General features: G+C 42.5%; 1 protein-coding gene across 3 annotated transcripts; it reads right to left on the bottom strand.

Annotated features, from left to right (window-relative positions):
* LOC117750892 (calcitonin gene-related peptide type 1 receptor) lies at positions 1 to 25,926 on the bottom strand. 3 transcript variants are annotated; one of them, XM_034562325.1, is made up of 13 exons: positions 25,847 to 25,926; positions 11,596 to 11,698; positions 10,483 to 10,636; positions 10,191 to 10,301; positions 9,664 to 9,776; positions 9,165 to 9,256; positions 8,938 to 9,064; positions 8,698 to 8,851; positions 8,347 to 8,407; positions 7,891 to 7,957; positions 6,867 to 7,085; positions 6,172 to 6,213; positions 1 to 5,154 (listed from the first exon to the last, which is right to left on the bottom strand). In XM_034562325.1, exons 2-13 carry the CDS (start codon positions 11,668 to 11,670, stop codon positions 4,933 to 4,935), a joined length of 1,437 nt encoding a protein of 478 aa, XP_034418216.1. In that variant the 5' UTR covers positions 11,671 to 11,698; positions 25,847 to 25,926; the 3' UTR covers positions 1 to 4,932. The 3 variants fall into 3 exon arrangements, with proteins under 3 accessions (XP_034418216.1, XP_034418217.1, XP_034418219.1); XM_034562326.1 differs by lacking the exon at positions 25,847 to 25,926 and adding an exon at positions 25,614 to 25,685; XM_034562328.1 differs by lacking the exon at positions 25,847 to 25,926 and adding an exon at positions 15,894 to 15,969.
* Between the last annotated feature and the right edge of the window lie 711 nt (positions 25,927 to 26,637).

Genomic DNA, 26,637 nt, shown 5'->3' on the forward strand with positions numbered 1-26,637 from the left:
ATATATATATATATATAAACGTATATTTATATATACATAAAACAACCAGTTACATTCAAACAGTGAGGAGTCAATGTGGCAGAACTACAAAGTTACAGTACAGTAAAATTCGATGCTTTCGTCGTACTTTTACAACGTGTCACCAAAGTGTCACAGGGAAACTCCAATATCGTACATGAAAATACTGTACACAACCAAAAATACCACAAATGAGTTCACACATTTGCCAGAAGCCGCTGGCTTTTTTCCATAGTTGTGATGAAATCGCCGCGGCTTCATAAAAGATTGCGATGCATCGCTTCACAATAAACGACTCGACTCACGAAGACTTCATCGTACAACAAATCGCTTGCTTGCAAATCAGAGCTCTGTGACGGCCAACACGCGATATCCGTCTTTACGATTAAACGGAGAAACTGTCCCGCAGATCTGACATTAAAAAAAAGTACAAACTGTATGTGTGATGACGACTTGTTGCTGAGAATATTGAGACTAGACTCCTGTGCTTTCATCTTTACCTGTTAAAAGTGTGGACTCAAATGGTGTAAAACCGTCACGGTCGTGTTAACGAAAGAATGAAAATATTACAAAAGAAAAAAATATCTGATTTGGAAAAATAAAAAATAGAAAAATGTGGAAAATTGTGTTTTGTTTTCAATATACTCTTTGAAAGAGTAAAGAAAACACGCCCTTTGGAACGGTGAATGTGGGTCCTCGCTTATCGGAATCGCCGATTTGTTTGTTTTAGGTAAATATGTTCCGGTAAATATGGCACCAACAACTCACACAAGACAGGCAGTGATACTTTTTTCTTTTCTTTCTTCACTTTCAAATACAGGCAAAAAAGGAAAACGGTGACAGATGATTGGCAAAAAAAAAAAAAGTATGGGCGGGGCAGACAGAGTAGCTTGTTGCAAGCTATTTCACACCCTCCCTTTTTAAAAAAATAAGTAGAACAAAACAACTTCTGTATCAACGTCCCACACGCAGTCACATAAAGACGGTCGCTTCGTGGTTGAATATGCGTCAGACTATAAAAGGTACTCATAAATACTGTATATATAAATCATGAATACACACACACACACATATGTTCAACTTCCCCTCTTCTCAGACACGCTAGAATTACAACGAAAATATTACATCGGATTACACACTTCAGCTAAATGCTTTACAAAGAATGTTTCTTGCAGAACTATTTTTTTTGCACAGTTTCTTGTGAGACCTGATAATATCATCACCTCTGAATAAGGCGTGTGTTCAGACTGACATTAGCGCTATAAAAAAAAACGCATCTCCCTCGTTTATTCTAACGAGGTCAACTCGCCCTGCCGAAAAAAAAAGTCAAATCCTGACTCAAATTTCGCTGAAATAAAATCCAGCAACATCTGGAGACACACTGCATCTGGCCCACCAAACAGGTGCAAATGCATTTCAGGAATGTCCACCTCACAATCCGAGGAGACGGAGGATACAAGTATTTTCACCACGGTCTGCAACTCACAGTTGCAGAATATTTCCTCATGGTGTTACGACTCCCTGGTGTCTTGGTGTTTCATAAGTCCCGAAGGACGGGTTTGGATTTTCTCAAATCTATCTCAACACAATACTCGCATGCCGTGTACGGCTGTTGTCGTACAGTCAAAAGTAATCCGCGTAATCAATTTGTATTGTGAGCCAGGACAGGTGATGTAATGTACAGTTTGCGTCGGTAGCGTCCGCACTAGGTAACGTTAATTCCAAAGTTATTTTAGCCCAAACGGTGTCTTATTTGTCACGTAACGTCCACACTAGGTAACGTTACTTTCAAAGTTATTTTAGCCCAAACGGTGTCTTATTTGTCACGTAATGTCCGCACTAGGTAACGTTAATTCCAAAGTTATTTTAGCCCAAACGGTGTCTTATTTGTCACGTAACGTCCGCACTAGGTAACGTTAACTCCAAAGTTATTTTAGCCCAAACGGTGTCTTATTTGTCACGTAACGTCCGCACTAGGTAACGTTAACTCCAAAGTTATTTTAGCCCAAACGGTGTCTTATTTGTCACGTAACGTCCGCACTAGGTAACGTTAATTCCAAAGTTATTTTAGCCCAAACGGTGTCTTATTTGTCACGTAACGTCCGCACTAGGTAACGTTAATTCCAAAGTTATTTTAGCCCAAACGGTGTCTTATTTGTCACGTAACGTCCGCACTAGGTAACGTTACTTTCAAAGTTATTTTAGCCCAAACGGTGTCTTATTTGTCACGTAACGTCCGCACAAGGTAACGTTACTTTCAAAGTTATTTTAGCCCAAACGGTGTCTTATTTGTCACGTAACGTCCGCACTAGGTAACGTTAACTCCAAAGTTATTTTAGCCCAAACGGTGTCTTATTTGTCACGTAACGTCCACACTAGGTAACGTTACCTTCAAAGTTATTTTAGCCTAAACGGTGTCTTATTTGTCACGTAACGTCCGCACAAGGTAACGTTACTTTCAAAGTTATTTTAGCCCAAACGGTGTCTTATTTGTCACGTAACGTCCACACTAGGTAACGTTAATTCCAAAGTTATTTTAGCCCAAACGGTGTCTTATTTGTCACCTAACGTCCGCACTAGGTAACGTTAACTCCAAAGTTATTTTAGCCCAAATGGTGTCTTATTTGTCACGTAACGTCCGCACTAGGTAACGTTAACTCCAAAGTTATTTTAGCCCAAACGGTGTCTTATTTGTCACGTAACGTCCGCACTAGGTAACGTTACTTTCAAAGTTATTTTAGCCCAAACGGTGTCTTATTTGTCACCTAACGTCCGCACTAGGTAACGTTACTTTCAAAGTTATTTTAGTCCAAACGGTGTCTTATTTGTCACGTAACGTCCGCACTAGGTAACGTTAACTCCAAAGTTATTTTAGCCCAAACGGTGTCTTATTTGTCACGTAACGTCCGCACTAGGTAACGTTAACTCCAAAGTTATTTTAGCCCAAACGGTGTCTTATTTGTCACCTAACGTCTGCACTAGGTAACGTTACTTTCAAAGTTATTTTAGCCCAAACGGTGTCTTATTTGTCACGTAACGTCCGCACTAGGTAACGTTAATTCCAAAGTTATTTTAGCCCAAACGGTGTCTTATTTGTCAGGTAACGTCCGCACTAGGTAACGTTAACTCCAAAGTTATTTTAGCCCAAACGGTGTCTTATTTGTCACCTAACGTCCGCACTAGGTAACGTTACTTTCAAAGTTATTTTAGCCCAAACGGTGTCTTATTTGTCACGTAACGTCCGCACTAGGTAACGTTAATTCCAAAGTTATTTTAGCCCAAACGGTGTCTTATTTGTCACGTAACGTCCGCACTAGGTAACGTTACTTTCAAAGTTATTTTAGCCCAAACGGTGTCTTATTTGTCACCTAACGTCCGCACTAGGTAACGTTAACTCCAAAGTTATTTTAGCCCAAACGGTGTCTTATTTGTCACCTAACGTCCCCACTAGGTAACATTACTTTCAAAGTTATTTTAGCCCAAACGGTATATTATTTGTCATGCAATGTCCGCACTAAGTAACGTTACTCACTTGATTTGATTAACAACATTAGCATGGGCCAAACTTCTTTTCTAGTTTTTTCTCCTCCCAAGGACTGTGGATTCTGTCCTTACGATGTAGTTTCACTATGATGGAGGGAAATAATTAAGCAGCCAATAACTCTTTAAATAGTATATGAGTATTGTATTAAAAAGGACCTGGAAAATCCAAACATATCCTTCAAAAGTCATAGGTGTATCACTCAAACTGGTATTGCTGGATCATATTTCATTACCTGCATTTTGAACATGGTGCTGTTTTCGGTCTGAACACATGGTAATGCTTATCGGGTGGTTATATCAAAAGAATCTCAGAGGAGTAAGGCTTTAGAGAGCAGTGAAGGGGAATGTGATACGTGTCTGTTGAGTGCCAAGTCTGCTAACTTCACTGTTACATTCAAGTGTGATTGGTGGATATTGGAGTACATGATTTAAAGATGGCTTTGCTGGTGATAATATTGCGTCAGCAAGTTAAATTACAACCTATCATGTGGTTTACAGGATGCACAGGTCACCAAGGATCACTCAAACACGCTGAAACATGAGCATGATAACATTTCTAAAAAAATTAAGCTTGCAAGCTAACGGTATGATTCCGTAAATCATCTGCATTAACTGCACACGTAGAAACATACACTGAAACAAACAAGAAATACATAGCACATTTACATGAAGCTGGCAGCGAGTCATATTTGACTAATTTTGAAACTTCAATAAATACTGTATGGTATTTATTACTTTTTTCATTCAATAAACAATTATACGTTCAGATAAATTATGTTTTAACATGTGAAAGGTATAATATAGCCGTGATATATTATTATGCACCTGTTAGACGTCCTATCTTCGTTCTAATTCTGTTTTTGAAAAATAAACAATGAAAATAAATGAAGCAAGCAAGGATTTCTCGGTTTGGCACTAACCATGTCAAAAAATGTACAGTGTAACCAAAGGCTTTTTTTTTGTGCACAACATGACCCCTAAAAAGGATAGTCAAGCAGTTAATATTCATCCATTTAAAAACGTTTTTTTGTTAGGCAGAAAGGTTTGCAACAACATTGTGATTATCAGAATGCATCTTAGGTCAAGTGAAGTAGTTCAGTGTCAAATTGTAGACAAAACGCAGCGCAGGAATATTTGTATCGAGCTCACCGTACAGTACTGTTAAAAGGCTCTGTGTCGGTGTGACAGAGAGGTTTCCTTCAATGTGGTTGAGATCCAGGGTACACAATCCATTTCCTCACTCATTGCTTCCCACGTATCTAAAAGAAGAGGCGAGTTTCACCTGTTTGACACTGCGCCCCAAACATGCTGCAGTTTTTAAAAGGTGGGGGGAATGAGGGTGGGCAGGGGGCGCCGGGAGGAGCGCTGCGGTCAGGCGAACGGGTTGTCGGACTTTAAAATCGAGGCGTCGGACTCGTGGCAGCCTTTGCCGTTCATGTGTTCTGTGTGGCCGTCGATGCTGTAGCAACCCTGCACCTCCGTGATGGAGGAAGCCGTGTAGGAGGCCGAGCGCAGGGCATCCGAGTGGTTTCCTACGCTGCTTCCGAACTGGATGTGATACTGGTTCCAGTTCCTCCTCAGAACCGCTTGGACCTAACCAGAGAAATCACATATCGCACGTTAACGGAACATGAATCGTTAGTTAAGACACGCTTTATGCAAGTGAAACATTTAGGGGAAATACACATACGTGTTTGCATTCTCTTCAAGAGTTAGAAAAGATCAACACAAGTTTTATTGATGTGTATTGCGTGGAGATAATTAGCCTAGCTTAGCATCTTAGCTCATCTCAATCTCAAACTAAGTGGATTTCCCAAATTGTTAAACGTTTCCTTTAAATGATTGATCCCTACATTTAAATGACTCTCAGGTGCCAGTGAATGCCACGCCAAGCTCTGTGCTTACGTCTGATACAGGGTTAGCCTAGCATAAAACATGGAAGCAAGGGTTAACAGCTAACTTGACTTGGTGGAAACAAACAAAAAACATTTAACTGACTAATTAACAAGCTACAGCTCTTCAGCTTAATAGTCCACAAACACAACATGTAAGTAAATGTGTGCTTATTAGTTAACAGCCAGGCACAGTGACTAGTGTTGTTGTCATAGTAAGCTAGCCAGGTTTGCTAACCACCACAAACCACAAACTTGGCTAAATACTAGCTCGGTACTGATTGCACATACATGAGACATAATTTACCCTGTATGCTAAGCCCAGGTTTATATACAAATCATACGAGACAGCTGTAAAGCTCCGCTATGTGTTAACCTTATTAACGCGATTCAGTGGCTCTTGTAAGACATTCACTTCAGGGAAAGACAAGTTATTTTGCACGCAGATCAATCAGCTGAATAATTGATAGCAATCAGTGTACAATCCTCCGGCTGTTTGCCAACAGTAATCAATCTTTAGTCCACGGCAAAGCCTTGGAGGACTGAGCTTATCAAGACATTCCACTTATCCACCATCCTGCTCACAGGGTCATACAGAGGAAGCTGCCTCCTCTATCCTTCATTACGAAGAGGAAGTGTGGATATACACACACACACACACACACACACACACACACACACACACACACACACAGTGAAAAGGATAGCCAAATCTTACTTCTCCGTTGAAAAAGCAGAAGATGGTGGCCACCAGCAGACCCTGAAATACAGAAAACGAAAACACATGAAGAAGCGAGATTGATAATTACCAAAATAACTGGTCTTAAGCATCAACAGTCACTTGTTTGTAGTTGGTATTTTTAGCGATGCGGCGTAACCGATACGATTGAACTGAATGAATTTTCGAGAGCCGATTCAGCCTGTTGCTCAACACGCTCTTCCCACACTGCCCACGGCTGGGACGGCTCAGGATGATCAGATAACACCTCACCAAACATCCAGCCCATCATCCCCCTCACAGATAATTCATGCCTTCCTTCCTGCTGTTCTTCCCCTGCGCTACAACATAAACAAAGCCTGGTCAGAGGCCAAGTTAAAGACGGGGTTTATGTCCAGGCAACAGTTCATATTAGTAACATAAATGTCTCCGGCATCGGAGCAAGGAGCCATTAACATGCAACCCACGTTTCATAACAAATAGAACATGTGTTACAAGGACAACAGGGCTTCGTAAACAGTGCAGACTGTAAACTCTTTGAAGAGCGTTCTAAAAATGTACAGCGTGTTATAAAGATAATGCACATCCGTTTATGAGTTTATAAAAAATAGAAATGTTCGAGGAAGCTTGGCCACAACTGAAACCCATCCCGGCGTCTGGAGGAGTCACACCTTCACACTGGCACACCGTCTCACCTGGTAATGCATCAGGATGTGCATGATGTAGTCGTAGATCTCGGAGGACACCCGTCCCTCTGGCTTGTAGGGGAGCAGGACGTACTGGATTCCCAGAAGGGGCACCAGGATGAGGGTGGCCCTCACGGCTTTCATGTAGAGACTGGACTCCGCTTGGTGGGTCACCTTCAGTTTGGTGATGAGCACTCGCACAATGTTAAGCAGAAAGAACAAATTGACCTAGGGGTGATAGTAGCAGAGAGGGCATCGGTAAATCAGCTGTTAGCTGGCTTCAGCTGGGTGAAGACTTACTCAAGATGGAGTTTAAATTCACCCTCTACAGACCTTAACATATAAGAAAAGTAGAAATAAGCTTCATGACTTCAGACAATGCAGTGCAATAATATATATATATATATATATATATATATATATATATATATATATATATATATATAGAGAGAGAGAGAGAGAGAGAGAGAGAGAGAGAGAGAGAGAGAGAAAGAGAGATGTTGGTACACCTAGCATACCCTGACTCTTACTATTTTTAAATGGAGACAAAGTTATTTGCCACATCCCGTCATTCCTAAAATGTCCAGTACAAATAAAGTTCAAACAAAAAAAGAAAAGAAAAATCCATTCTGAGCAGAACAACACCAAGACCTATTTTTTTCTTTTAGGGGGGGCCTATAAATCATCTTTGTTCAAGCGCTGAACATTTAGTCCTGCAAGAGCGCGCTCAGGGGACCATCTTTCTCTGAAGCATGCCCGGCTGTGATGATTAGGTGAATTCCTGGAATGCAACGCAGGCCCGGGGACCAGTGGGATGGCAGACGCAAGGATTTCGCAAGATAAAAGGCAATTATGCATGCTACAAAAAAAACACAAAACATGTCCTGGCTTCAGACCCCCAACAGTGTCCACTCAGAAGAAGGCAAACGCACCATTTTTTGTTGTTCGTTGCGCAATAATAACAGTTAAGCAAGAGAATTATGAAATAAATACTTTTATTGACATTGCTTTGGGACAGACGGACGCTTCTTACCAAAAGAGCGGCGCAGATGGGACCGTGGATGATGTAGAGCAGCGACGTCTTGGAGCTGATCCAACAGCTGCAGCCGAGAAGAGGGCGACAACAGAGAGAGATACGTTTACGGGACGTGGCGGCCGACCCCGCGGTGCAGATCAATGCGTTTAATGAGAAATGAATTAGCATCCACAGCTTAGCGGAGGGATTGATTAAAGAAGCTTTCAGCGAGGCTGAACGATTCATTGCATTGTCGCAAGGTGCAGGTAAACATCAAACAATCTTTTTTCATATATACAGAATATAACATGATTATTACTGTGATATCACGTTGCCCAAATCCGTCGAAATCCCTCATTTTAAGGATTTTTAATCACTTTAATAATTGTCTCACTTTAGTCTATTTTTTTTAACGACTTCTATTATTATGAGCTATACTATTAACCGTAATGGAGAATGCACTTGAACGCTTACTTGTCGTTGTAGTAGTAGCTTCGAGCAAAGGCATGAATGGAAGCTGGAATGAGAGGAAAGCCTGCCAAAAAGATAACAATAACAAAAAAGTTTTGGGTGATTAAACATGAACAAATACACAGTTAGAAGTAAATTAATATTCAATTTCTGCTAATAGAGCCCCCAAAATGCGACACACTGGCCCTTTAAGTCTTCCGTAGATTGTTTTATTTTACTATGTCTTGTTTACAGCTCAGCCATGAGAAGAAGGTAAATAAATCCTGGTTTTCTCTGTTTTAATAAACTAGAATTAAGAGACTCTGATTTAACCCGGTAAAATATGATGGGCATTGACACCTTCTCCCGACTTACCCCAGCCTAAGAGATAGTACCACATCAGGTGCTGCTTCTCAGCAAACACCGCCACCACGATGAGCGTGTGCAGGTAGATCCCCTCGCACAGCATCCAGAAGTAATTGCAGCCAAACAGGTACAGGTGAATGAACTGGGACACCTTACAGCTGGTCTGAGGAGGGGAGAACACGCATATACGTGATCAATGTGGCTGCTTCACGTGGGGAAATTAAATAAACTAAAATAGATCAAACTCACTGGATTCCTCTGCACCAGCTCCTGGTTGTTTGCCACCGCCGTCAACCAAATGATGGTGATCACAGAGTTCAGGACGAAGGAGAAGAAGAGGTTTTTGTGAAGCGTGATCCTTTGGCAACTTAAACTCCTGCAACGGAGACGGAAAAAGGCCACGTTAAATCCCGGCGCCGTTCGTTCAACGTGCAGTCGGATCGGGACGCCGAAGACGAGGTTTTCTGTCGACTCACTTGAAATGGAAGAATATCCCCAGGGAGACGAAGAGGGAGGTCAGCGACAGGCCGTGTCCTATGAGAGCTAAGTAGAAGAGATTCATCGCAGTCTGGATGGAGAAAAGAAAAATGGGACTCAGATTAGATTATCCGGATCTCCTAATGACATCGCATGTTGTGAGGCGATACTAATGTGCTCCTGAAGAGGACTCGCATCCTTTTACTCCTACGGTCACTTATGTGAGGACGACGCTACAATCGTGTTAAACCAGGATTTGAGTTCATTACATCAATAGTTTACTGACAGATTTTTTTTACTACGGGTATTCGTGGTCACCGGAGCATAATAAGAGTTATCACGGGGGACATGCGTGAGATTTTGCATGCGATATGGAAATTGGTGACCTCTCGCTATCCTTTCGTCGCGTCATATCTACCAGCAACTGTCCACAGATCCAGGAAGAGGAATGCTCTTTATTCTACATGCATTTGGTGCCGATTCAGGAAGTGAACCTACCACTCGGCCTTCATTGGTGTGCTCATTGCAGCGGGTGAAGTTGGTCCACGTCCGGTTGCTCTCCGGGTGAAGGAACCATTGGCCGCTGTCGGTGCAGATCTTTGTGACGATCTCTGGAGGTGGGTAATGACGCAAAAGGTGAGAAGACGAGCCGCCCCGACAGCTGTGATGTACTACAATCATGTAGGCGGCTTCTTAGAGGATATTTTGGTTCCTAGGCCTGAGTCAAGAAGAAGGTCTCCTTGGACACGCAACCAAACAACGTAAGTTTTCTTTTGTTTTCTAACCTTAAACGAGTCATTTTGCTTCAACCTAACCGATCCTTTCGCAACGTTTTATGGATATTGCAGTTTTTGGAACTTTATCCAAAGTAAAAGTCATAATATATATAATTGGACTATTATTTAATTGAACGGTCTTTGTGAGGACCCCCGACTTTATGGAAGCGCGATACTAAATAACCAAACATCCTTTGGGGTGAAAACGCACCTTTTAGAGGTACTTGTAAAAAGGCACCGATTCTTTACCTGAAGGATCAAAATCATGGAAGTAGTCGGGGCAGTGCTGCTCGGAGTTCACCCCGGCATCGGTGTCGTCCCAACACAGCCAGCCATCCCAGGTGCGATTACACATGGGCTCTAAAAACCACAGAAAAAATAAATAAAAATCAGTAAATATAAGTATGGAATAATTGTTTTACTAATTATTTAGCACAGAGATATTATTACTATTATCTACTATTATCCAGTCTCATGGATGTAGTCCTACTACCAGTGTAGTAGACCAGTGTATTCCAATTCCTGAACCATGACGAGCTACCTTGCCGTCCTTCGGGATCGTCCTTCATTATCTTTTGATAGCACTCGAACTGCGCCGTGATGATCTTGTTCCTGGTGATTTTGATCTCGTGGTAGACGTTGGTGGGATGCTGCTGCTGGGTTTCATTCACCTCCAGGCTCGCCTCCACAAACACCTGGAAACGGAAGACACGGTCGAATGCGTCTTTTTTCCAGGTTTTTGGATTTTAATCAAAAGGACGTTTGAGAGAAATATTATATTTCAAAGTCATCGACCGCTGAGATTCCTTCAGGAAGTCTTTTTTTTTTGCGTGCGAGCATATGTCTGGACCCAATTTGGTCTGTGTATTCTGATTCTGGGACAGTCCATTATATCCTACTCGGGAACGCCAGGGAAGGAAAGTCCAACATACACAAGCTTTCCATTTAATCCATTTTGCGCTCCACGGAAAATATGACATCTTTGCAGAAGTATTGCCAAACAGATATGTGCAGCTTGTTTAAAATCACACGGCAGATACTGAAGCAACTTTTTTTTAAATCCTTCACAAAACCCCCGACGTGAACTGAAACTGACATAAATAAGTTTAAAAATAAGCCACGGTTGAATAGTATCCCATTCTTTTCAGAAATACAGACCCTACAAGAACATAATCTATAACATTTCTACTACCAAGTGTTGCAACAGATTTGTGGTATGACTAAACGTCTCAAATGTGTCATTATTTAATATTATTGCCGTTTCTTGTATTTATCATATTAAAATCTAACTTACTGTTTCAATGCTTTTTAAAAAAGGACTGAAAAAAACGGTTTTGTTGAAACAAATGCTTTGTTAAAATTAAAACGTGAAACAATTTCTTTAGATGCAAATATGTGTACAAAACGTTTACAGCAATCCCTTTCACCGTAATCAACAGAGGGCAAGACGAGCTACAGGAGCGGATACGTCTCCGTTCGCAGCTGTAACATTAATGCTGAGTTGTCTGTCCAGGTGTCTGTTTTACCTTCAGGCGATAAGCGAATGTATGAAAAACATCGACACGTGAGATGCATTTCAAACGCGTACATTTAATAAATGGAGTACACGGAGTCAGTTCTCAGTATTTGCCTGATTGCATGCCGGCTGCCCTACCTTGGTCAGATTACACAGCAGGATGAGTGCCACCATCCCGCTCCACACAAGGGTATCCATCTTCCTTTTGGCCATGTCAAACGATGATTTAACAGCCGCAGATCTGGAACGGAGAATAACATTGTTATTAAAGCAAAAAAACAAAAAAGGCCACTTGATAACACTCCTTATCTCGCCTACTGTTGAGAAGTGTCACACCCAGTGGTTCTAATCCACTGAAATGTTGCTTCTGTATTTGCCTTCGCATGTGGAACCCAGTAGGACCCAGTAGGACCACCCTTCCCACACACACAACTTATTTTCAACATACACAGATTGCTGTTTCTGGGCCGTTCTTATATATATATATATATATATATATATATATATATATATATATATATATAGATAGATAGATAGATAGATAGATAGATAGATAGATAGATAGATAGATAGATAGATAGATAGATAGATAGATAGATAGATAGATAGATAGATAGAGAGAGAGAGAAAGAGAGATGTTGGTACACCTGGCATACCCTGACTCTTACTATTTTTAAATGGAGATAAAGTTATTTGCCACATCCCGTCATTCCTAAAATGTCCAGTACAAATAAAGTTCAAACAAAAAAAGAAAAGAAAAATCCATTCTGAGCAGAACAACACCAAGACCTATTTTTTCTTTTAGGGGGGGCCTATAAATCATCTTTGTTCAAGCGCTGAACATTTAGTCCTGCAAGAGCGCGCTCAGGGGACCGACAGACAACGGTGTGAAAGCCACTACAATGATGAAAGAGGAGACTAAAAGCAGATTAAAAGCATGTTTGAACAGGTGGGGGGAGAATGGAGAATGTCTAAGGTGTCAAGGGGGGGGGGGGGGGGGGGGGCACTGGAGAAGGTCCAGGGCTTGGACGGTTGAGATGGGTGAGAATCTGAGGTTGCAGGCTGGAGTATGAGTAGGAAGTCAGTGAGGGATGAGGGGGCGATGTTATGGTGTTATGGAGGGCTTTGTGGGAGATTTTAAACTCGATTTATTTTCGGAAACCGGTGAGCCAACGGAGGTTTTGGAAGGAACACAACAAAATGTACGATCCGTCATCATCCGTACATCAACAAATGTAACACGCGTGTGCACCCCCTTTACAGACTGTCCATGTTAAGTCTGTATTTTGGGCTTGGCGATCGGACAACACAGCTGACGCAACACACCGTTGAAATGATCCCAACAGAAGAATCCCATCGATCTCAGAAAGGTCCCCTCGTGGAAGGCACAGCTGAGACGACACAAACGCTCACCGCCTGCTGTTTGGAGAGCCCCACGTCTTCCTTTTGGACCCCTATCATCGACTCTCAAATGTGGCATCATCGGTTACTGTGTGTGTGTGTGTGTGTGTGTTACTTTATGTTTGTTTTAAAAGAGGAAGCCGGTGTCTCATCAAAGCTGCTTTGGGCCTCGGGGATTTCATGTGACGGCTGCTGCCAACGTTCAGGTGGAAAACACTTCCCCCAGGTCGTCCAGATCTGATGCTTTAAGCCCCGCTACAGCTAAAGTGCAACTCTCCAAGAGGTCTGCAAATGCACCCGCTCTCTTTGTTCAGATTTTGTTGCCATAAATGTATCGCAGCACAAATCAGGAGTTCTATGCTGATACAAATCACAGGTTCATTGGATGGGAGCCGGAGAGAGAACCTGAAAGCCAGGATGATACACATGTAGGTACATGGATTACATCTCTTTCAGAAGGGAAATTCAATAACGTCTTTCATACGCCAAAAGGTCATGACTTATCGCAAGTCTAATTAAATTTGGTTGAATGGAGCAGCAACAGGAAATTAGACAAATGCATTGAAGAGGGGAGGGGAGGCGTTCACAAGATGCAGGGCCGAAGCATACAAACATAAATAAAGTTGTTTTTGTGCGTTATGTTTGGTGTCCGAAAAAAAAAAAAAAAAGAAGGAAAATGCAAAATGTCTTTTTTTATCCCATTGTGCAGTCTGTTGTTATAACCCTGTGTGACCAATACAGTTAATGTATTAAAACTGTGTATGGACATAGTGAGGTTTTGCCTCTATAAACTATACAACTAATGAATCTGCACTGATCCATAGTCAGTAGACAGCGATCAGCAAAATATTGTAAATATAAAGTACACCAACCTTGTAGGTTGGCCTCGTCCACAGCATTACATTACTGCTCCTATCTGCTTCTTTAACTAGTCTACTGTAGGTATTAATGCACGCTACAACACCCACACTATCACTTTACCCTTAGTTTGGTTGCCTAAACCTAACCAATGGTTCCACAACGTTAACCCTGTGGCATTGGGTGTTTATGAAAGCTAATAGCATTCAGGAAAACACATTTTTGGTTCTGAAAATGTCACGTTCAACAAATCCAGAGGTTTTGCAGAAACGTACCACGTTCACAAAACTTATTTTTAATAGAAGTATTTGAAATAAATACTTTTAAATGGTGCTTAGTACGCAATATTAATGGAGCTTCAACTTTGCTTATAGCTGGTTGCCAAATCACATCGAGTATAGTCTTGCAACACACTGACAAAGGAGGCGTGGGGGGGGTCGTCGGGCAGCACATCGCTGAGAGAATTGACCCAGTTGATTCTTACAAGTCTCCCCGCAGCCCAGTGCCTCCTCAGAGTTAAAACGGCATTACCCCGGGGAGAGGAAGAGGCGGGGCTTATAAAACATTATGGTGATTAGAAACAGCCGGGAAAAGATCAGCTGCTCTGTCACACACACACACACACACACACACAACTGGGCTTTGCCAAGTTCCCCAGCTGTTTCTTGGCAGAGGCTGTTATTCATACATTAGCAGACTGATACAGAGGATATGTCTTGATGGCAGCGCTGAGCGCTCGTTGCAGAATGCTTCACCAATGGCTGATTATAGCTAGTTGTGTTCCATTTAAAAAATTTAAAAAATATTTTGGGCTATTACCTTTTGTTCATATACATTTAACTAATACTAAAAGGTGATAATGGTCATGGTGGAAATTTCGAGCATACCATTTAGTTCATTTCTGCCCTAAAATCCTTGCTTATGATGGATGTTTAGGAATAGGAGGCATTGAACAGCCAATATAGAAGATCTATATCATCATTAACTATCACATCAGGTCTCAAATACCCTTTACCCAAACAAAGACCCATTATTCTGTTTCAATTCTTTAAGAAACCCCTTTTCAAAAAGCTATTGTTGGTTCTTCAAACCAACTGATTCTGGTTATAACAGACTGGTATGCCCCCAGTATAGAATATACATTATGTGCACAAGCAGCTTTCATTTCCAGTACAGGAAGCAGTGGAATGTCCCAGTCACAACGAGCCGTAATCTAACACAACCATAACGTTTCCCTTACCTCAAAGCTGGATTAATATACGGTTTGGATGCTTTGTTACAAGGAATCATTTGAATCCTTCAATGGAATCTGTTTGGCAAAAAGGTCCGGCACTTTCAAACCCTTCAAACTCAAACCACGCCCTGAGCTCACGACATCACCAGAATCCTACGCAATAAGGTAATGGTTATAGACCGACGCGAGACTTCTTCGGCTTCTCTTTCAGGAGTCGGAGTCATTCTGCGTTCGCTGCAATCCAAAACATTATCGCGGTTTTTCTCAGGGTCCAGAACAGAAGCTAGACTTCAAACAAACGGTACATTGAGCACACGTCTGTGCTAAATGTCGCCCTAGACTTTCCGCGGCTTCTGGAGAGCGTTGCCGAACTCCTGAGAGGGAGTACTGGCTGGCTGCAGATCAATATCAAAGACCTTCTGATTGACAATTATGTTCTCCGGTAGTCTGACGTCAAATACTATTTTAATACCCCGAGTTGTTTCTCACCTACAAACTCATCGATTTTGACTTTAGCTATAGTCACACACACAAGCTAATGGAGATCAAAATGTCACTCGTAACCGTTTTCTACCACGATGTAGATGCACAGTAGGACATCGGTAGCAATGGTTTGGAGTAAAAATAAAGAAATGAATGAACAGATGAATGAATGACGGTCCAGAAAGCCAAAAAAAACCTGAAAAAAAGAAGAAAGAAACATATGCTTCACGAAAACCTTGCTAATTCCAGCTCAAAGCTAAGAGAGCAAACCTCTACAGAGGCACACCACTTGATTATTGATCCGTTTGGGTCAACTCCATCCAACCGCGCCCCAGTGCGAGCTGTGGGTGGTCCGCAATTATATGTAGTGCCTCGAGAGTGTTTCGCAGAAGTGGTTAGTCATGTACTCTTTGCACAAGAGCTGACATCACCTACATCTGCCAGCATGCAGAGAAAATACCTGGAAAAACAGTCCACGCCGGAACAGCTGTTGTCGTCCCGGTGCCAGAGCTTGGCCGGTACTTATGGACTCCCCGCCGTCCCCGCAGAGACGGTAAACATCCTTCTGCCCTCACAGGTTTGATGCCTCATACTCCTGAGTTCCACTCAGTGGCATTCGGATGACCATTAGGATGGTGAGGGGCAATAACGCGTTACTATTCTATAGCTGGAAACAGGCTTAAGACAATTCCAACTGATCCAGCCAGCCGGCTTTCCGATGCATGGAGCAGCATCTGGTGAGAAGGCACAAATAAACACGGCTCTGCTGCACTGCAATGTGGGCTTGATTCTGTTATCGGTCTCTGAAAGCCAAAACACACAACTGGTCACTGGAATAAGTATCTTGTCATGTGTGAACAAGAAAATAGCCAACACGGGGAAAATGGTAGCGATTTCAATTGACCTGCAGTCTTGCATCATTGTGAGAAACGGTGCAAGTTCTGGTTCATGTGCCAAGCACAGTTAGATTTGTATAAGCATATAAATATAGCATATATTATTTGTAGTTCTAAAAGCCGAAATCAAAAGACAGTTAATATCTGTATTCCTTTGTGAAGATTTACAAACATCAACTGTATAATTGGGCAATATGGAAAGATTGAATTGGGTTACTTTGGACACAGAGCCTAATCCAACTATCCTGTGGTATTGCGGTTTTTCCTTTCATTCCCGATAATGAATCGAAGAAATCTTTCTGTTCATGTAGAAAAACTCCCGAAAACTCCCAAATGCCAACACCAGTATCTGCCTCAAAAAAAAGAAAAGTGAGAGCCCCTCACACTGAGTTGTTCAGCCGATATAATATATAAATATCCAGTACCTGAAGTCTACAGCTGGTGAATGAATGAAAGAGGAATAATATCTTGGCCCATGTATTATTCATCATATTATTATCATAGTTTACCTGTATTTAATCTTGTTTGTTTCTCAAAAATGACCCACATATCTTTGAGTGATCCTGACAAGGAAGTCTCCACATGGACAGGGAGGAAGGAATGGGTTCAGTTTGGTCTCCCGCTGGGTTTTCTGTCATTTTGTGAGCACAATGAGAGCCGATGATTAATCGGCAAATCCCAGAGCCGTCTTCAGTAGCTACCGGGCACCTAATTACAAGCAACGCGAGGAGAAGCTTTTCTTTTTGTCGTGGAAACACGGTCCCCTCTGAGAACTTCCTGTCTTAAATCAACAAGACCAAATATAGCCACCCAACATGTGGGCGTCTGTGGGCCCCCTCACTAACCCCAACCCTTTTGGACCCCTATATTTTGGGTTTACAGCAGTGTCAGAATTCAACGATATAGTGTTATGCCATGTTATGTTACTATAACTTGTCTCGTGCATTGTATTAACAATTATCTTCAACAATTTGTTGTCTTTTTTTCTTTATCACAGGCTTTATAAATGATTACTATTCAAGAATAGAACATTTCTGCTTTTGGTCAAAGGAGAGTGTTCACAAACTATACTTTCTCGGCCATTTGTGAGATGTCCTGTTATTAATAAATTCTGTTTTTAATGTAACATTAATTTAAGAACCGGCTTTGCTGTACTTTATATTAAAGGCTTTTACCAATGCTACAGTTTAGATTTGCTCTCATACATTAATGACAATCTATGTGTTTATTAAGTTCACACATCATTTAAAAAGGATCTGTATCGTAGCTAATTATTCCCTGAAAATAAATGATGCATTACTGAACTGTAATAGACGAAAAAGAGACAAATCCAACGTTGCTATATTGGACAATTCCCATGGGATCAGCTGAAAATGTAAATAATACAAAAACAAAGAGTCACATTTAGAGTTAAACATCCGAGCCACTGATCTTACCAAAAGCTAGGACCTCCATGTTGCCGAGGGCACCGCCAGATGTCAGGGAGAAAACAATAACAATCCCACACAGATGTGAGGGAGGAGACCTCTTTGTTTCATAAACAGACCTCCTTTAACTCTCAGTTCACCCGCCCCGACTGATGCACGCAATATTGTTTGCATTAACGCGGCGAGAGGGGGGATGGCGTTCTAGCTCCGACAACAAACCCGGATGCCGGAGCGTTCACCTTATTGCTTTGGCGCCCTCGTCACCGGCATGCCCGCGTTCTCCGGGGCGAGCACATGGATCTACTTATACGACCACGGTGCCGAAAGGGAGGAAACAACTGCTTTCTGATATGTAGTTCACGGGGAGTACGAAAAGTAGAGGGCTCACTGCCGGTGCTAAATACTATCGGATGATGTCAGATGTTAGCAACCAATCACATTGGTCGTTCAAGACCCTGGAGGCAGTACGGTTACAGTGAAGGACAGCTGATGCAGCGCAGTATCCCGAAGGAATTATGAATATTCAAAGGTTCTGTCACACACAATCATCTCCCAAAGGCCAATGTTCAGCGCCGGTGCAGAACAATGTGTTCTTTTTATAGCACGACAGATAGCCACTGTGTGGGAGTCCCTTTTATAAACCAATTATTCAGCGTGGTGTCACTCACGGGGGGGTCGAATGGCAACGCCTGGGCAGCCCTTTGGCGTTTCGATACAAACGCACAAGGCGAACTTAAGAGTCTCTACGGGACGCACCGAGCTTTCATCTTCTTCTAATATGAACCCGCCCGCTGCCGGAGACTCAAAACATTCATTGAGCTGAAAGACTCTAAAACATTCTGCAAAACCGACAGGAACCGTTGGTTGATAATTAATGATTAATACCAGTGACTGCTTTCACATGACACCTCATTTGAGTCACGGTCAATATAAATACGTCTATTATTGCAGCTTTGAAACTATTGTCGTCTGGTCACATTTTGACCCAATTAATCTGAATATGTTTCTCCCAGAGAAACTTCACTGTTGTGAAGTTTCATGAAATTTCACTAATTTATATCAGCCAATTATTACATATTTTGGCAACATTTTACAGAGAGAGAGAGAGCTTAGTCTATGAAGCGTTCCTGCCAAGTTTGGTAGAAATTAGGGCAATACTGCAAAAACAAAAAAAAACAAAAGAGGGGAAATGGCTGCTCTAAGTAGTACTCTTATTAAACATGAGTACAAAGTGTCATGCACGTTCTAGACAGTATGATTTGACGTCTTTATTACCCCCACAGAGAATGTTTAAGATGGCCAAAAATATCACAAAGCTTCACTCTCAAGCATCCATAAAAGAGGCTGTAACACAGGTGAGTCACACTGTGCTAGATGTCGAGTATGTGTGAGCTTTAAAAAGAGGTCTGCCGGTTTAATGGGAGTGTTGAAAACATCATGGAGAGGCTAACAAAGTCCCAACGATGCCAAATACTCAGTGCCTGACTTCTGCAGTCGGCAACATGAGTCACAAAAATATCCAGTGTGGGGAAGAGTAAAAAACTGCTAAACACAGCAGCGTTATCAAAGAGCACTGATACGGATAGATGCGCTGCTATCGTGTCAGGATGACTGCATAACATCACAAACGACGCCTTCAAAGCTGAAGATATATTAACAGAACACCTCCTGCGACTCACGATTGTTCCTTTATCCAAACTACTCTAAAGGAGTCCCGATAAAGCCAAACTATGGGCTTAATCCTGTTCATTCATCTTTCATGCAAGTAACTTTTAAATACTCTCTTTATGGGAAATAAACTAATTAGCTTTCTTGCTGAGAGTTAAATGATATGATTGATACCACCAGGGGCAAATTCACCAACAAAGGCTACATTTTAACTTTTGATATTACTACTTTGAGCAATATTTTTTGTGTAGCGGTTGCAAGCGGTGCTCAATTAATTGTGGAGGCAATCCAGTCTTTGTGAATTCACCCCTTCCCGGTGGAGTCAAATAAAGCTAACAGCTGCTTAGCATGGCAGGAAATTAGTGGGAAACGGCTAATCTGTCTCCAGTGGTGGAATGATGCCGAGGACACTGACATTGGACTTAAGTTCAAGGCACGTTGAGGCACCGCTTCCTTGAGTATTTTCCTGTTGTGCTACTTGAAAGTCGATGATACTATTTGATGGTTTGATCAAATTAACAGTTTGAGGTTCATAGAGGAAAAACTGTCAGGAAAAAACAAGCAAGGATGAAAAATCTGTCAAAGTGAATGCAGAGAAAGCTTTTTTTTCTACCCCATTAATCATCTCTGGAACCCTCAGATGTATTTCAGATGTGATTCTTGAGAAGGGGCCTGACCCTCTGGTCGGGAACCACTGGACTATAAAGCAGTGAACAAAAGCTCCAATTGGACTAGATACAACACTAAATCAGTTAGTTATCTGTCAGTACATGATATGTGTGTACTTTTACTCAGGCAACACTTTAAATGCAAGAGTTTAGCTTGTTATGGAATATTTGTTTTACATTGTGTGTACGGCTGTGTAAAGCTCACCAACAGGTACAACTGGATCTTCTCATCTAACCTTCAGCAAGAAACTGTATTACCAAGACACAATAGCTGAGCACGCTTCTGACAGGCATCCCATTAGATGCTGAAAAGATAACGTTGCATTTCCTCTGCGAATCTGAATACCATTCAACACCGTGCCGTCATTATTTGACAGGCCCGGTTGTCTTGGGTTTCGTTTAAAAGGAGGTTAAGAGTACTAGAGTTCTTCCCATAGAAAGAGGATCCTATTCCACAGGCCTCTAACGCAAAGGAAAAAATACTACAAATGACTCGATTAAAATACACTGGTTAAAAATAAACCGGGCTCCATAGTGCATTTCACCTGCAGAGTTGCTAGATATTCTCCTTGGTGTTAATGCAAATGTTTTTGATGCAGCTATAGGGCTTCTAGGCTGTGTTTAAAATAGCCTAGCCTGCTGAGCATGTGCTCGCTTTTTCCACCCCCAAGGCATATTCGTACCGTCTGGTGGGAAAGTGTGGCTAATTCCACCGATTCTTTCCACTTACATGGAGCCACATTTTCACAGGTCACTAGATTTTCTTTGTAGAGTGCTTTAAGTGCACCGACAGGCTGACGGCTTTACACAACACTTTCTGCTGTCTTGGTTTTTCTGTTCCTATCTGTGAGATATTTATACATCCTAACTGGTTATCGCTGCTGACAGATTTTAGAGTTGTGTTGCAGCAATTAGTAGTCATTAAACTGGCGTACAGCCAAAGGGGTATTTTCAGGCCCTGGGAATTTGATATTCCGAGCTCTGATACGACCATTTGCGATAAAAAGATATAGTTGAGTAGCGTCTACCTGAGCAGAGAGTGAAGTCCCTCTGCCTCAGTGTTCGTTGTAATCCGAGACGGCCGCTCGTGCTTTTTAGTGCACGTGAGCGTGCCCCACTGGCTGGCCCATGGCCGCCGCTCTGCACTGTGCTCATACAGCTGTTACAACTGATAACTGCCGTTGAGCGCCACGTAAGCGTAGCGCCCACCCTCAAATCCCCTCCTCATGTGAACACCGTTAGCTCTGACAGCACTGTTGCAGCCGTCGGCGCCGTTAGCCGAGAAACGTTGGCTCAACCGTCGCAATGTTGGGAGCCACGGAGAGGCAACCGAAATGCTCCCGATCTCGTGCATAGACCCTTTAAATGGGTGTTTGCATGTTGCATTTGGGGTGAAGAAATGGTTCCTTATATCCGTGGGTTTCATCAACAGTGTTTCAGGTCAATATCAGCGCGTGGGAACGTTATAAACCCAGAAATATGCCCTTTGGGATCTCTATGCAAGCTGGAAACTGGCCACTAATCCTCCATATGTTAAGGGTCATTCTATGCATGTGAACATTCCCATATGTGGAATACTTTGTTAACACACAAACAAGAACAAGGAGAAGCAGTGGGAGTAAAACAAAACAATTTTTATGCTTTAAAAGAGTTTTGTGGCAAAGTATAATTAAACCTCTTTTAGCATTTTTAACAGTGAGGGGCTGTGTGTGTGTGTGTGTGGTTCCCTTCTGGTATTCCCATGACAAAAATAACTTTGGACCTCGGTCAAATTCACACAGTTTTAAGACGGCCCCGAGGAATATCCTCCATGTGCTTGCTGTGGGCCCTAGATTTGACCTCCGGGGGAGCTACTCCCGTCAGTACCAACAGGCTCAAGTTGCCCTGTATGCCTTGGGTTTGTGTTACAAAAACACTTGCTTCTTCATAGCCAATGAAACAAGGCCGATTGAGGTTTGTGGTGAGGTAAGAGTATGAAACAGCATTACGATTAATGAATATAAAAACTGATGTACGAGTAAGTATAGTCCAACAAAAAATATAATCAGTCATTCCCTTTTTCTTTATATGTATTACCTATTTATTTGTATTTTCTTGTCAGTTACTAAAGAGGAGCTCCACAAAAGCCACAAAAAGAGACTGTTTCAAAGCCCGAGTAATCAGGTGAGCTAGAGATAAGAGCGGATGTTTCCATTAGACGGGCGTGAGGCGGACAACTGACCGAAACAACTGGCTTCTGTAGGAACATTGTTGATTATTGCGAATCCACCGTGTGCCAACAATATGACTCCAAAACCAATTAACTGACTTTTTTCTCAGGCCCCTTCTCTTCCTTCAGCAATGCGTCCAGTAAAGTGCAATGACATCGTACTGGAAAACAAATTTGACATTGTCTTACAAGCTTGTGAATCTCCAAAAATAACTTGTACTTGAGGTTTTTGGTTTCACTAAAATAACAAGTCATATGAGTTGTGATAATGACCAGTGCATGGACTATAATACACTGTGGTTTTAAACTCATTTGGGATTTCTAGAAACCTTGAAAACCAATCGACTGCTAGGTTTCTGGCACAGCTTAGGGCAGCCCCAAATTTGACATTGCTAATACTCTCCTGGGAAAATGTGACTAAGTCATAGCTAATTGGAGAGATCCAACAGAAATGTCCACTTCCGATGTTCGCACATAGCAGCAGAAAACACAGGCAAGGGAAGAGGTTCATCGCTAGTTTTTGAATACTCCTCGGTACCTTTCCTGGCAGAAAGAACGCGACAACAATGCAAAGTTCACCACTGGAAGACAAACTGAGGGACACACAGAGCTTCCCAGAAACCGTTTCCTCCATTCTGTATATGCCAGAAGCCCCCTGACGGCCGGTAAATCAGGAAGCCCGTGTCACTGACTGTTTACCTCACACAAACGCGATACACCCTTAGAAACCATGCAGCCTCTTTCCTCTGACCTCCACAAAGCACTGCGACTCACACTGCCAACACAGACAAAGCTCCCCCGGTGCTGCTTCTGAAGACATTGGTGCATAACAGTTCTCATCGGGCACTTTGTGTGCTGAAATTAAACTGGAGAGAAAAGAAGAAGAAAAAAAGGAAGACCCTTCATAATGTATGAGCGGAAAAAAAATTACCTCAAAAGGTTTCAGATCCCCGAAACTGAATCCAGAACACGAGGAGAGCGCTCGGAGACCGGTGCATATGTGCATCAGTGCATCAGTGTGCTTTTGTGTAATATGATATATCTTCAGCCTGGGGTAAGCAGACAGGGAAGCAAAAAAAAAACAACATATAATGCGTACTGCTGATTTGATCCAGGCTGAAAAGAAACCCCACAATCAACTTGAAGAAGTTTGGAGGGACAATAAAAGACGCTGGAAGGATACAGAATCACACATATGAGAGAGATCCCGACAGAGTCCGCCGGGAACACGAGGTAAATCAATAAGATGAAGGCTGCGGAAGTCTAGTGTGCCTCGATGATTTATGAGGGGTGAGGTTTTAGGAGAACCGTCATTACTCTTGCGACTGGGGAATCGAGCGGCCCTTGCACTCACATCGGAGTCGGCTGCCAAGCAGTGTTTGTGGGAAGGGCGGACCCCCCGTCATAGCAGTGTCGGTTAAACACACATTGCAATCTCTTCAAGGTATCCTAAATTCAAGCCCAATGTCCCCCCCACACACACAGCTACTCTGACATTGTCAGTGTGAATGAGATTCCACTGGCACAACCTCACACATGCCATTGCTTTATGGAGGAGAGCCACCGTACCACGGAGATGGCGGAGGGCTTTGGGAGCTATGCAGCCGGGACCTTTTGTCTCGACTACTTTTTAATAGCCGTTTTCTGGACCCGGGCAGTAAATGCACAGCACAATGGTTTTTGGGGGGTTGAGTCTGTTGGGTTGCATGACCTTCTCACTGCACAATGAGCTCATGTATTTTAGCGTAGGGCAAGGCGATTGGAGGACTTCAGAGCGAAGAGGCCAACTGGCGGCTGTCCAAAGTGTCCTGACTGGCATGGACAGTGAATTAAAATGGCCCGTTTTTACTCGGCTACGTTTCTGGCTTTCTCCGAACACGGGCGTCCTTCAACAGCTTATGAATTACAATCAAGCGTAATAATTTATACAGGATTTTTTTTACTTCTATGAAGCTGTATAGCGGTTCCTAACGCGTAGTCATCTACGACTGAGATAAATCGGAGGGGTCGTGCAAATTTTGTTCAGACTTTCCTTGTAATATTAGTCTAATTTTTTGTTTGTGAATAGCTGGATAGTTTTATTTATTCAAGCCACTGGTTAGACTGCTTCTTAACATGAGTGACGGGTTTTCCACACAAGCGCAAAATTAATCTGCCAAAGTCACTTGAGAGTACTTGCGTGCACCGATCACAATTTAAATCAAAACATTAACATGGAAACACTTTGAAACATTAAACTTTTCAAGGCAAAACGCATTTACCACCATTCATTAACACAGAAGCGCTCAATCCAACATCCTCATCTGGGAACACTGCCCAACTTGTGCTGTTGCAAAAAAACCACGAGAAGTCTGCAAGTCAGCTTGCACCAGTATCATATTTGACCTTTTGACAGAAAAAAAAAAAAACTTCACTGTGTCCACAAACTTGGCTGTGAACAACCAATCTGCTTCTGCTCCTTCATGCTCTACCACCTCCCTTGTGTAGTGAGTCCAGTGCATCTTTCATCAGCACAGTGGTGACCACCGTCATCCTCCTCCTACACACCACCACCACCATCCTTTTCTTTATTGTCTTTGCTGTCCAGCCCACAAACTTCCAGCATGTCCAAATCTGCTGCTTATGTAACCGTGCATATGATTTAGCAACCAGTGGCCACCGCTGACATCAAAGCACCATGCCGATGAATGGAGTTGAATCACCATCGCATTCCAGTTCAAACAATCTGAAAAGCCTGCGCGCGTGTGTGTGTGTGTGTGTGTGTGTGTGTGTGTGTGTGTGTGTGTGTGTGTCGTCACCTAATATTGATTACTTAATCTACTGAATGGATGCCAAGTCCAGCACAATGCACAGGAGCAATGTGGCAGACATGATGCATGCAAGTGGATGTTCAAACTTGAGTTCATTAACACTGTGAATCAAATCAGAGCTGTTAGTATATGCTGCATACTTTAATTCCCTTTAAACATAATGCACGTGTTTCCATAAATAAGCTCCTGCAGGGTACAGTGTCCGCGTGCGTAAACCCTCTATATAAAACACTCTATATAAAAAATATTCTGACACACCTGTATCTGCTTTATGGAGCTTTTTTTAAATAATAAATATATATATTTTTTTTTATTTAAAAAAAGCTCCGTAAAGCAGATACAGGTGTGTCAGAATATGTTATGAGCGCTATGCATTATATGTATACGTGATCGTGCACGAGCCCCACACAATGAATACCGCTGTTCCACTCTCACGTTCATCCGTATCACACGCAGCTCAACCGGACCCGGGTCACCGATCCCCCCCCCCCAACAAACGCACCGCTCCTCCGGTGTTTCCAATATGGATCCTCGAACTCTGGAGCCTCAATCCAGTGCAGATGCACAGTTAAGATGACCTCGATACACACGCACGCACGCACGCGCACGCACAGAGCGCGGTTAACACGTTGCACCGTTCAACCGCGCGTTAAATCCGCTCAAACTGCCCAGAAAACATGCACGTGAACGCATCGCACGCACACAATGTCACAGTCCCGTTACGGCGCGTCCTACCAGAGAAGAGAAAAGAATCCGACAGCAGCAGCAGGTAGGTGGGTATAGGTGGGTATAGGTGGGTGGGAGGCTGGCGAGGGGGGGAGGGTCGGTGGTTCCGAGCCGGAATAGAGGATCTCTCAAAAAAGGATCTGCGTCTTCGGCGCAGAGCACCAACCGCTGCGGATCTCCGGCGCTCAGTGAGCGGCTGTCAGGTTGACGTTGGAAGGCAACCCACTACTTCCTGTTACATCACACCGGAGCCCGCAGCCGAGGACCTGGGAGCAGCAGCGAGATCCGACACAGAGAGCAGCTGCGCGCATGGATTACATATTGGAATCGGCCTATATTAATGTGCGTAATTAACCCCTCAAATGCACTGGGCACCGCATGGTGTTTATCCCTTAGTGTTATTATGCCATTCATGAATTGCACTGCTACCCCCACAAATAATGGGACAATGTGCAATAGATAGAAGTGAATAATTGTCTGGGAGATTGATGATAGGAACATTGCACAAGTACAAAAAACAACTATACAACATAAAGCTATAATCAGCTTTTTAAAATAAAGAAGTGTTGCTTGTATGTGCCTCACAAAATAAAAACCCAGGATGTGACCTCAGTGGTAACTGCTGCCCAGCAGGGAGGTCGACGAGATCAGGTTTCATTTGAACATTTACATTTACTCTTCAGTGTATCCTTGTACTCGTTCTAATAATAATAATAATAATAATAATAATAATAATTGCAGAATCATAGTTTTTATTCTTTTTAAAACACACCAATCATTAAGAAAGATCACATTGTTTT

This window comes from Cyclopterus lumpus, chromosome 21, assembly GCF_009769545.1.
Source record: "Cyclopterus lumpus isolate fCycLum1 chromosome 21, fCycLum1.pri, whole genome shotgun sequence".
NCBI lineage: Eukaryota > Metazoa > Chordata > Actinopteri > Perciformes > Cyclopteridae > Cyclopterus > Cyclopterus lumpus.